Source organism: Scophthalmus maximus, chromosome 13, assembly GCF_022379125.1.
Source record: "Scophthalmus maximus strain ysfricsl-2021 chromosome 13, ASM2237912v1, whole genome shotgun sequence".
In the NCBI taxonomy this organism is placed as follows: domain Eukaryota; kingdom Metazoa; phylum Chordata; class Actinopteri; order Pleuronectiformes; family Scophthalmidae; genus Scophthalmus; species Scophthalmus maximus.
In genome coordinates this window covers 1,872,387-1,884,936 of record NC_061527.1, presented here as the reverse complement: position 1 = coordinate 1,884,936, position 12,550 = coordinate 1,872,387, and the positions used below count along the sequence as shown (strand labels likewise).

Below are 12,550 nucleotides of genomic sequence, written 5' to 3'. Positions count from 1 at the left end.
CAAACATAATCACAAGATTACAAACCAATGACGTGTAAAAAAAGCAAAACATCAGAACATTAGTTACGTGTTTTACGTGACGCGAGTCCGTGACTCACTCGTGGAATTCATGTCCCTGCAGCAGGAGAGTTGTTCAGTGAGATCAAATATGGAAAATGAAGTAGAATAAAAACAGTTTAAAGTTTTGTTATTGGCTCATCGAGATTAAAAAAGGGAGAGAAGAGAAATCTGAAAGAAACTGCACGTAAATAAAATAGGCAGCAAATACTTTGAGATGTTTTCGTGGCCGTCGGGAGTTAGTAGAACTGTTTAACTAACTCTTAAGGAGTTTAATACTTTAAAAGTGACTTAGTCACTGACGCGTACTAATTATTCTCTGAGAGAAAAAAGACGATTATTTTCGGGAGGTGGGAGGTTGTTTTTTTTCCAGGCGTTTGTTGTTTCTCGAGCGGAGCAGATGTTCCGAGTGGTGCTGCGGTGGTGAGTGATGAATGTTCTCAGAACAGTGTTACCGTTTCTCTCTTTACTACGGCAAATCACGCAACAGAGCTACTTTTGCTATATAATAAATTAAAGTTTTCAGATAACCACGACATGTTGACTCTGACTGTTTGTCACATCATCGTTTCATTCTCAAAATTCTCAAAAGTTTTTCCTCGTGACCCTCTCACTTTGTAGCCACGAAGATAGTTTTGGTTTTGACGTAAGATTTTTTTAGATTTGGCTTCTAAAAATTTCTAGCACCACTTAAAATAATTCAGAACAATCCCAGTGTTTTTAAAAACATAACTTACCATAAAGATCTATTTTAAGTTTTACCTGGAAAGCTGGAACATGGGCAGAGAAAGAATCCATTACATTTTTAGCGTGAATCAGGAAAAAGGGAAGGATCCAGGAATTATTTTTAATTTTTTTAAATGCTTGGCAAATCACAACATAAATTATTTGTAAGATATCAGAATTTCTTACAAAATAATTTAGGGTTTAAAGTTGTGGATTGCAATAGAGCTGGTATTTGGAGAGCCTCACATGGGGCACCACTTGTTGTGCACTGATTTCACAGGTTTACAGTACTAGTTTATATTAATATTTTTTATTATTGTTAACAATTTTCTTGGATAATTATTAATAACTTGCTTATTTCCAAATCTGAGGCAGCAGAGAGAAGGAACAAGGCGGCGGCGGCAGAAGTGTGTGGAGGGAAACAGAAGTCACAGGAGACGTCTGGCGCCCTCTACAGGCCGATCGTCACAAACTGTCATGTTGAATGGAGTGAGTCACATTAGTGGTTTAATTTGAGAAGATAATCTTTGTATTATAAAATCCAACCTCTGATATATAAAAAACAAACATTAATTCATACCAGTAAACAAGTAAAAATCATTTCAAAAAAGTCTAATCCAACATATAAACCGTTCACTCAAACATAATCACAAGATTACAAACCAATGACGTGTAAAAAAAGCAAAACATCAGAACATTAGTTACGTGTTTTACGTGACGCGAGTCCGTGACTCACTCGTGGAATTCATGTCCCTGCAGCAGGAGAGTTGTTCAGTGAGATCAAATATGGAAAATGAAGTAGAATAAAAACAGTTTAAAGTTTTGTTATTGGCTCATCGAGATTAAAAAAGGGAGAGAAGAGAAATCTGAAAGAAACTGCACGTAAATAAAATAGGCAGCAAATACTCCTCACTCATTAAGAGGCGAGTCACATTTTTAATCCTCCATACTTTTCATGGTTAACTGACCCAACAGAGGGCACAGTGGGATTTCTTTTCTTTATCTCGCGATGCGTCCAGCGCTCATCCTTATTCCACAGCGTCGAGGGATCGTAACCACGGCTGGAGCCGCTGTGGGCGGAGCCACAGTCGACGCCGAGACTGTGGAAAACGATCTGGAGACCGAAGACGCTAATTTGCGTGTCACAGCCGCGGTTGTAGCAGCAGCCAATCGGAGTGTAGGAACTATGTTAGGCAGCCGCCGCTCGTTAGCTTAGCATTAGCAGGCTCAGACGATGATGTCGGACTTGAACCTTCTTCTGTGGATCAGTAGGAATGTGACACGTACATCAGAGTGTACAAATCCCAGTGTGCACCACACGTAAATGTGCAAAAACCTATAAAAATATTATTATAAACACTGTCATTTTATCCGTGATTAGAATCTGTAGGAATATGGGATTTTTCCCCAGTGAGCTGATTGGTCTGTGGTCTGTATGGCCCGTCACACAGCGGTGGTGTCGGCCCTCAGCGGGGCCCGCGGCCTCTCCGCCGCTCGGCGTTTCCTCTCCTGCAGGTAGCGCCTCACGCCGCGGACGGTCTGGATGGTGAGCACAGCGCCGACCGCGTACAGGATGGCCGTGATGAGCCCGAACAGAGCCACGGCGGCGTCGGCCCCGCTCACGTCGCAGCTCATCCAGGTGTAGCCGTTGCGCGCGTACAGCCGCTCCCGCCGCTGGCACACGTCCGTGGCGTTGACGCCGATGATGAAGTGCAGGTAGAGGCCGACGGCCACCACGTACGCCACGGCGCCCACCGCCTGGAACAGCAGCGCCCCGACCAGGAGCTTCCTGGACATCAGGTGCGGGGGTTTGCTCGCGGCGACCACGAACAGCATCGAGACGACGCCGAAGGTCAGGCTGAAGGGGATTCCCCCGTAGATCCCGGGCGCCCGCATCTGGCTGTACTGCATGTCCAGGTCGCGGACCTGCTGCAGCTCGGTGCCCTGCAGGTTGAAGTGGGAGTTGATGTTGAAGCCGCCCGTGGCGGCGACCGAGGACATGCCCGACGTCACCATGTGAGCCGCGATCAGGCAGATCAGCACCAGGGCGTTGGTCAGCACGGAGCAGATCAGCACCACACCTGGGAGGAGCCACGGGAGACGGTGAGGACGGACACAATCACCACATAGGAATAAATACTAGATATTTCAACAACAAAAAAAAAGTTCGGTCCTGTACTTGACTACAGTTGAATAACAGACTGACGTGATGTAATCATAATGTCATTTTTCTTCATCCATTTTGGTTTTCGACTATTTGCCCCACAAAACATTTGAAAACGTGAACTTCAGCTACGGCAAAATGTGATGGACTCACTTGCCCCAAATTATTAATCAATGATAAAAAAGGATGATTAGATGCAGCCGTAAATTACTTGAGTTTGCTCTTCGAACAACTAAACCCTGCAAATATTCAATAAAATCTGAAATGATCTGAAATTAAAAAAAATGTAGACAGTTACTCCTCACATCTGAAACCCTGGAACCATAAAGACCTCAGGAGCCCTGAACAACCAGCAGGTGTGAGGGTGGAGGTTCTCCCTATATTATATTAGTGTTTTACTTTTCCCAGAGGATCATACGGAACTGTTTTATTAAAAACTGTACTCTGAACTCTCAGACTGTGGAATCAGCTCGTCAGACGTTTCTCTGCTGAAACCTAAACTCTGAGGAGGGAGTTCAGTAAACAGCAGAGAACCAGTCGGCCCAGTTTCCCACAGGAGGCGGCGACCTGCAGTGAAACCTGAGGGAGACGCCTCCCGCGAGAGGAGCGCTCCTACTCACCTCTCCGGGAGCAGATGTGTGTGCACTTTGAGTCGTGCTGCTCCGCTCGGGGGGGAACGTCCCGCACGCGTTGGGGAGGAGAGTCGACTTCTCTGGGGTAGTACGGGGGCCGAGACGACGGCGACGACGACCTTGGGCACATAGAACCACAAGTGTGTGGTCAGTTTTTATCTCCGGATAATTTGGAGGTTATATATGAGAAGTTACTGAAGAAGGTTCTATTTTTAGCTCTTGACTGACTTGCTGTTGTGTGGCAGAGTCTTGTTTGTGTTTTGTTTTATTTAAAGTGCAATATTATAGAAAAATATATATATTTTTAATACAGTTGTTTATCACATTGAGATATGCATAATAATAATGTTTTGCCTCCGTCACTGGGGTGACGTGTGGTTTGGTTTGTCCGTTTGTTTGTTAGCAGAAAAGTTATGTGCGGATTTGCATGAATATTTATTTTATCTGTTTAAAATATTATTTTATTTTAATATATTATTATTTTATCCAGATCCTGGTCAGCATGTTGTATTTGTGAAAGGAGAAAATAGAATATATACACACACACGCACGCACACACACACACACACACACACACACACAATGTGTTTATAGCTATAGCTCTGTTTAAAAAATATTTAATATGCCATATCTTGTATATTAGCTGTAACCTACTGTTCATAAAGCATAATCTCTATTGTGTCCAATTTGTGTGTGTGTGTGTGTGTGTGTGTGTGTGTGTGTGTGTGTGTGTGTGTGTGTGTGTGTGTGTGTGTGTGTGTGTGTGTGTGTGTAGGTCTTAACGTACCTGTCGTCGTGAGAGTCCCGGTGATGACGGTGGTCTCCGTTTCTCTCCCGGTGCCCCCGGTTTGAACGGGGCGGGTGACTCATACCTGCTGACCGGAGGAGATACACAAATAAACCAACAAAGCATCATACGAACTATGTAAGAGACGGAAAAAGAAACTACGATTCAACACACGGTGCAATATGCGTTAATGGACATTTTTTCTTTACTTTATTTTAACGTAAATTTCAATTCGAATGCTCGAAAAGGCTTTTTGAATAAAGATTAAATGACCCTTGATGTCGCTTATGTCAGGCGACGACAACGAAACCTTGGTCTCACAAATCTGAAACTATGTTCAATGTGGTCTACAGGTGAAAGCAATTCACACTTTTTTCAAAAATTCAAATCACACTTTTTTTTTTTCATTTTCACAAATCTGAAACTATGTTTTACAGAATCTAGTCCGGTCTTGACAAGTCAAGCTTTAGTGGTTTTAGAGGGAGACCTGGTCCAATGTGGTCCAGAGGAGAAAATAAGTGATGAAATCACACGCACACATATTGAATAAAGTTTTCACAAATCTAAAATTATTAAAGTTTTCACGAATCTGAAACCATGTTTTGAAGCTTTGTCCTCTCTGTGACAATCCAGTCGAGATTTGACAAGTCTAGGTGTAGTTTTTTATCTGGACCTGGTCCAATGTGGTCTTGAGGAGAAATGAGTGATGAAATCCCACTTTTCTTTTGCATTTTCACAAATATAATAATGTTTTCACAAATCCGAAACTGTGTTTTAATGAATCTTTGTCTTCTCTGTGACAGTCCAGTCCACATTTGACAGGTCTAGCTGCGGTGGTTTTCCATCTGGACCTGGTCCAACACGGAGCATTGGGAGTTCACTTTCCCCTTAACTTTCCCCTTAAACCGTCGAATCGGACGCCAACTTCAGCGTCGCGCCATCGAACAACAGAAACGCGATTTATGACGGAGTGAAAACTACACACACGTCAAAAGTATTTTCAAAGAGTTCACGTCTTTACGCGTCACGGCCGCGGAGCCGGTTCGTGACGTCACAACCACACGGGTCGGTCGGCGACGCTCCGTGGATTCGCGTCGTTAGCTCGTTGTGGCGAAACAAAAAAAGAACCAACTCACTGTGAAGTCCGTGAACTCGCTCCGAAGTCCGACTACAGCGCCATTGTTGGACCCGTGGATCTCTGCGCCGCTGCTGCGTCGTGTCGTCAGGTTCCCAGGTGGAAACGACTCCTCCCCAACCCGGAAGAGAAGACGCGCACAGGTGAACAACCCGGACAGGTGCATGATGGGTCTTGTAGTCGCAGGTGGAGAGACTCGTCTGGACCTTCCTTTCTCTGTCTTCCGTCACCTTATGGAAAAATAAATTGAAGCAAATTAAATTATGGAGATGGTGATCGGCAATGTCATTTAACGGAGTTTGGAGGAGAAGTGGAAGTAACGTAAGTCTGAGTCCCACTGTTGCAGAGGGGACCACCACATTTTAAAACGTTACCTAAGAAAAATATCCGTTCAATTGTACGCTGCAGGACGTTTAAGTAACTCATACAACCCCACTTCAAAATCACTGAACTGTCCCTTTAAGCCTGTTTCCTTATAACAGGCTATAATGTCCATAATTATAGGATTTTTCAGTTTAGATTTTTTTTGACAGGTGTAGGTGTTTATGACGAAGTATATCTGAGAGAAATTTGGTGATTATTGATCGCTGCTGAAGCCCATTGGGGGCGTTTTAGAACGTCCCCTTGTTTCGGCCATTTTGTTTTCCTCAAGATGCAGTGATGTCATCGCTTCTTTATAGTTTGTTTGTTTGTCTGTTTGATTTTTGATCTCTTGAGTTCCCGCCTTTGATACATCAGAATGATGTCACAGTGAGTCAGATGGTATCAGGTGGTGTAAAGGACTCGAGCAGAGGAAATGCGACAGACAAATGAGTCAACATGACTCGCGAGGTCGCCTCAGCGTCTGGGAGTTCAGAGGCTGCAGGTCCGGCCTCGACCGAGGAAGACTCTCTGCACGCGAGCAATGGCCGACTTCCTGGGCGGAGCTTATCGCAAATGGTCAGGAACTTCCTCCGATCGGTGGCTGCAGGTCTCGGACTTCACCGTCCCAGAGGAACCGAGGAACCCGGCCGACCGACACACGCGAACCAGGAAGAAGCCTCTCTGCAGACGAGTCAAGGCCAGCGACTTCCTGAGCGGAGCTCAGGTGGAGTCTTCCTCAGACTTGCTCCAGGACTTCACCTTCGCGAAAGAACTCCAGCCGGCAGTTGGATGCCTGATCTGCCGCGGCCCCAGGCTGAGTATTTGAACCAAGGCCTGAACTCTTGTTCTGAGTTGAGCGCAGCGTATGCAGACGTAATTGTCCACAGGATAGAACTTGCTCAAGGATCTCATCACCGCAGAAGAACCCAGGCCAGCCAAACAGGATGTGTTCCGGCACCGAACCAGGAAGAAGCCTCTCTGCAGACGAGTCAAGGCCAGCGACTTCCGGAGCGGAGCTCAGGTGGTGTCATCCTCAGACTTGCTCCAGGACTGTACCATCGCAAAAGAACTCCAGCCGGCAGTTGGATGCCTGAACTGTCCCAGGTTGAGTATCTGGACCAAGGCCTGAACTCTTGTTCTGACTTGAACGCGGCGTATACAGACGTAATCGTCCCCAGGATAGAACTTGCTCAAGGATCTCATCGTCGTGGAAGAACCCAGGCCAGCCAAACAGGATGTGTTCCGCCACCGAACCAGGAAGAAGCCTCTCTGCAGACGAGTCAAGGCCAGCGACTTCCGGAGCCTAGCTCGCCAAAAAAGGGCGGAATCCTCCTCAGAAAACCACTTGCTCCGGGTCGTCGCGAAAGAACTCCGGCCAGCAGTTCGACGCCTGATCTGCCGCCACCCCAGGATGAATATGTGAACCCAGGCCTGAACTCTTGTTCTGAGCTGAGCGTAACAAACACAGTCGGAGTTGTCCACAGGAAAGATCTCCGGAGCCGACGCAACCGAAGACAGTTCTCTCTGAGGCGTCCGAGCCGGGACGCCTCCGTTTCCACCGAGCGTCCCGAGTGTCCTGGAGCACGGCGAACACCGTCTCGTCTCTTTGACTATGCGGCGGCTCGGAGTTTGGTCGCTGAGAAATTTGTGCTTATTCGCCCGTTCTTCCTTCCGCTGACTCCCGCAAACCTCCTGGGAACAAACACGCACACGTGAACGTGAAGTGTTGAATGTGTTAAAGAAAGTCAGACGGGAATTCACGGAGCGGAGCGGTTGATGCTCACTAGGGTCTAAAGCTAGTGTCCTAACTTCCTCGCTCACTTCCTGTCAAGCTCCTCTCTCCTTCCTCTTCTTCGCCCGGTCACCGTACAAATAGAAACTTGTGTCCAGCTGCAGTTTTATCTGATACGACGATCATCTGCCACGACCGGTCGGGGAGAGAGGGACAGTTATGTAACCGTTGTTTTAAACACAGACAGACGCATAATGATATTGACACTTAATGAAAAATAATGACAATAATGATTAACGCTAAAAATAATGATCCAAAAATATATCTTTAAATAATGATAATAATGATGATAATGATGATAATATTAACAATGATCATGATAATAATGATAATATTAATGATAATAATGATGATAATAATAATCAAATAAATAGAAATAATGATAATAACGATAACAATAAAAATAATTATTTACAAATATATTTAAATAATGATGGAAATGATGATAATAAAATAATGATAATAATAAAAATGATAATGATGATGATGATAATAATAATATTATTGATCACGATGATTTTAATGATAATATTAATTAAATTTAATAAAAAATATAATAATAATGAACAAATTGGAATACAGGGAGGTCATCGCCAACTTTGTTGCCCGGTGTGAACTGAAGACAGAGCAGACGGTGACTCTTCTTCTCTGGTATATATATATATATATATATATATTGATACAGACCCCGGTAATAATCACGTCATATTTTATATATTTATAAATGTGTTTTTTTTCTTCTTTTCTGTGAAAATGAAACGTAAAAATTCCAATTTCTATCACAATTTTTAATTTATTTTTACTTCATTAGGCCTTTAAATAAAATGTTCACTGTATTTGCACTGTATGATATATATTATAATAATTATAATCACATCATAACACGTCCACGTGATTGTGTTGTAAACAACCTCCTGTCCAGCAGGGGGCGACAGTCAGAAAGGAGGCGACGTTGTAGCAAGTGAAACACTTCCGGGTCGAACAGCAGCTGTTGAACAACAACAACAACATGAGGACGTCGCCGGTGTTCGGTCGCTTCCGGTGACGGTAGAGTCGCGGTGTCACGGGTTGTTGTTGGTTTCGTGTGGATCTTGTTCGTGGAGCTGCTCGGTGATGTTGTTGCTCCGCACTGCGGCGCTCGGCGCCAGAGGTCTGACCGCCCTGCGCCGCCTGCCCGCCGGCCGCACCGCCTCCAGAGGCGCCGCTGCCTACATCCAGGGCCAGAGCCCCGAGCCTCGCATCCGGGAATACTTCTACTACATCGACCACCAGGGACAGGTGAGTGCCCAACCCACACCAAACTATATATATACATATATGTATATATATATATATATATATACATACTTCTACTACATCGACCACCAGGGACAGGTGAGTGCCCAACCCACACCAAACTATATATATACATATACATATATACATATATATATATATACATACATACTTCTACTACATCGACCACCACGGACAGGTGAGTGCCCAACCCACACCAAACTATATATATATATATATATATATACATATATTATACTTCTACTACATCGACCACCAGGGACAGGTGAGTGCCCAACCCACACCAAACTATATACATATATATACACACACACATATATATACACACACACATATATATATATATATATATATATATGTGTATATATACACACACACACACACACACACACACACACACACATATATGTGTGTGTGTGTATATATATGTATATATATATATGTGTGGTCCGTGTATATATATATCTATATATATGTGTGTGTATATATATACAATAATAACTTGTAGATTCTCACTCCAGGATGATTTGTTGATGTCTGCTCCAAATTTTGTCTCCAGCTTTTCCTTGATGACACCAAAGTGAAGAACTTTGTCACGTGCTTCAAAGGTAAATAGATGAACACTACGTGTTGATTCTCATAATCGATTAATCTGTCGATTATTCCCTACGATTAATTGATGAGTTGTTTGGTTCATAAAATGGTGGAAAATGTCGATGGTGTTTCCCAAATCCACCAAGATGATGTTTTGTTTTGTCCACACACCAAAGATATTCAGTTCACTGTCACAGAGGAGCAAAGAAACCAGAACATATTCATATTTAAGAAGCTGAAATCAGAGGATTTTGACTTTTTTTTCCTAAAAACTAGTTGAACCGATTAATGATTATCAAAATAGTTGGCAAATTAATTTAGTAATCGATTACTTATTGATTAACTGTTGCAGCTGTGCAATACATCACATGATCAATACACGAGGAGACAATGACGAGGCGAGACGAGTCTGTCGCGATTATCACGTTATCGCCTCTTCGTATGATACAAATAATATGAACTCAATGATTTTTATTGACCTCAATAACAGCCGTTGTGTCCTGCTGCTTCTGTCCTCTCATCTGTTCTTGTCTTATGAGTAACCATTACCATGTCTTCAACTAGCTTGTTTTGTCTGAAGCCTAAACGTAAAATCTAAACTTATGATAACATTTCTCTCAGCAGCGACACAAATCATGTCGGACCAATATACTGTGAGCTCACCTGATTCAGTTTCAAATGATGCTCTTAAAATGACGATAATATCGTTCATCGCAATAAATTCTGGGACAATATATCCTACAACAAAAAGTAAGTTATCGTGACAGACGTACTAGTGGCGTCGTTTGTGCAAATTCTGTTTAATAATATTCAATAGATTCAATAAAAGTTCTAAGCAACAGAGTCATCGTTTCGATATAGTAATAATAATATTTTATTAATGGCACCTCTGTCCCTATAGAACAAATCCAAACACAATGAATGAAACAGTGAATCATCTTGTTGCGTTCAGGCACCACAGACCTGAAACATTCTCATGAATTTAAGCGTTTCCAGGTTAATTTCCGGAGTGTAGAAATATCACACGTGACGTGACCCATGACCTTCTCTGTAAGACCTTCTTGTTGCTTGGTTACGCAGCTGTCCGTCACTCACATCTCTCTGTGCTCACCAGACAAACCGTTCCTGGTCTTCTTCTTCAGTCGCCTGCGCTCGAATGGGAGCGGCCGCTACGAGGACGACTTCCCCTTCCTGTCGCTGTGCGGGCGGGAGAGGAACTTTGTGCGCTGCGACGACCGACCCGTGGTCTTCACCCACCTGCTGCCGGGCGCGACGGGAGACCGGGCGATGCTGTCGTACTGCGGCGGCGCGGAGAAGCTGAGCGCCGCGTTCCGCCCTGAGGCTCTGTACATGCACCCCGCCAGCGGGCGGGTGTACCACCCCTGCTCGGAGCGCTGGGGGGGCGTCGGCCTGGTGCGGTCGGCTCTGGCCATCGAGCTCAGCCCGTTCTTCGTCTATCCCCCCGAGCAGAGCCAATCGGAATCGGGACAGCCGACGCATTTCCTGTGGGGAGGGCAGGAGCACGCGCTGACCAATGAGCTCGCCGGACTTTTCCCCTCGGGAGACGAGGGCGGCGGGCAGCAGGGGGAAGTGGGATAACGACCAGGAACGGGTCACAAACACTTTACTGTGAATCCACCTACAACACGTCGGGTGGTTGCTGAGAAGTTTGAAATGACGTGTCGTTCTGTCATCAGATGATTGACAAGCAGCTGACGACTTCATCAGTTGAATCAAACTTCTTCGCTCGTCACAGTTATTTTCTCAGTCCCAAGATTTGAATTTCAATCATATTTAAATCTGTGGAGCGAAAAAACTAAATGGAGAAAAGTCTGATGAATATACTGTTGTTTTACGACCACTTAGAGTTTAGAAACACTCGCCCCGAAGCTTCAGGGGTTGAGATCGAGTGAAGCTGCTTTTGAAATTAAAATAAAAAGATTTGTGACGCACGTCGAGTTGAAAAGTGTTCATTGTCACAGCTCCGTGTGTTTGGACCCAGACTAGTGTCGTCACATTTAAAGGTTCAATAAGCGACTTTGTAGAAAGATTGTTATTGATTTTTTTTAAACCTCGGGTACGAGGAGACAAGACGGAAGCTGACCCCCCCGAGTCGTAGTGTATTGGATTAAAATCGCGTACTGCCCCTTTAAAGGTTAGAAGGAGGAACACCTCGGCCGAGTGCTGATTGGCCACTTTATCACCATATTGAATTTGTGGAGATGAGACATAGAAACATTTTCTAAAATTCATGAAAATGTTGAAAATATGTTGGGGCGGAAAAAATTACATCCCAACTGATCCAACGAACTGTGATGGAAATTGGTTTGATAGTATTTTGAGTAATCCTGCAAACAAACAAACATCTTAGTTCAATTAATATAACGCTTTTTTTTCTTCATCAAGATTCATGAAATATTGAAATCTCAAATTTGTTAAAGAAAGGGATATTTTAAAAATTCCTGGCTCCGCCCCTTTGTCCCGATCCCTGTTTCACCCTTTCACCAAATTTCATTCAAATCTGTCCTGTAGTTTTTTCCGTAATCCTGCTGAGAAACAAACGGACCGGGGTGAAAACATAACCTCCTTCGCAACGGTTAAAACTACATATCTGCAGCAGATACATAAATATATATACTAAATGGATAAACCGCCAATAGTATATTTATTTAAAAAGTGATGTATTACACCAGATCTTTTTCAGCTGCTGAAATGTGATTTAGAAAATATCCACAACCTTGTCAGAAACATTTTGAAACATACGACTCAAGATTAAAGCAAATTCGAATAAATAAATAAGAAACAATGAACATCTTGTTTTTTCTTCAGGTGGATCTCGACCCCGTCCACTGTCCCACTTGCACAAATACAGTACAAGTACTAAATTCATATTTCTCAAATGTGAAGAATTTAAATGACTGTCCCGACATGAAGTGGGATATCAAAAAAAAAAAAAGTGTGACCCCCATAAAGTTTGACATTTTATATTTTGCTTAATTAGACA

At 43.7% G+C, this 12,550-nt stretch overlaps 2 protein-coding genes across 5 annotated transcripts; one reads left to right on the top strand and one right to left on the bottom strand.

Annotated features, from left to right (window-relative positions):
* Positions 1-1,074: 1,074 nt before the first annotated feature.
* On the bottom strand, positions 1,075-5,636 carry si:ch211-191a24.4 (uncharacterized protein LOC100150331 homolog). 3 transcript variants are annotated; one of them, XM_035646645.2, is made up of 4 exons: positions 5,503-5,636; positions 4,367-4,454; positions 3,568-3,698; positions 1,075-2,864 (listed from the first exon to the last, which is right to left on the bottom strand). In XM_035646645.2, exons 2-4 carry the CDS (start codon positions 4,447-4,449, stop codon positions 2,227-2,229), a joined length of 852 nt encoding a protein of 283 aa, XP_035502538.1. In that variant the 5' UTR covers positions 4,450-4,454; positions 5,503-5,636; the 3' UTR covers positions 1,075-2,226. The 3 variants fall into 3 exon arrangements, with proteins under 3 accessions (XP_035502538.1, XP_035502539.1, XP_035502537.1); XM_035646646.2 differs by having other exon boundaries at positions 4,367-4,451; XM_035646644.2 differs by lacking the exon at positions 5,503-5,636 and adding an exon at positions 5,040-5,285 and having other exon boundaries at positions 4,367-4,451.
* c13h8orf82 (chromosome 13 C8orf82 homolog) lies at positions 5,512-11,498 on the top strand. Of its 2 annotated transcripts, none has more exons than XM_035646649.2 (4): positions 5,512-5,644; positions 8,579-8,934; positions 9,512-9,560; positions 10,661-11,498. In XM_035646649.2, exons 2-4 carry the CDS (start codon positions 8,770-8,772, stop codon positions 11,143-11,145), a joined length of 699 nt encoding a protein of 232 aa, XP_035502542.2. In that variant the 5' UTR covers positions 5,512-5,644; positions 8,579-8,769; the 3' UTR covers positions 11,146-11,498. The 2 variants fall into 2 exon arrangements, with proteins under 2 accessions (XP_035502542.2, XP_035502541.2); XM_035646648.2 differs by having other exon boundaries at positions 5,513-5,644; positions 8,582-8,934.
* Positions 11,499-12,550: the final 1,052 nt, after the last annotated feature.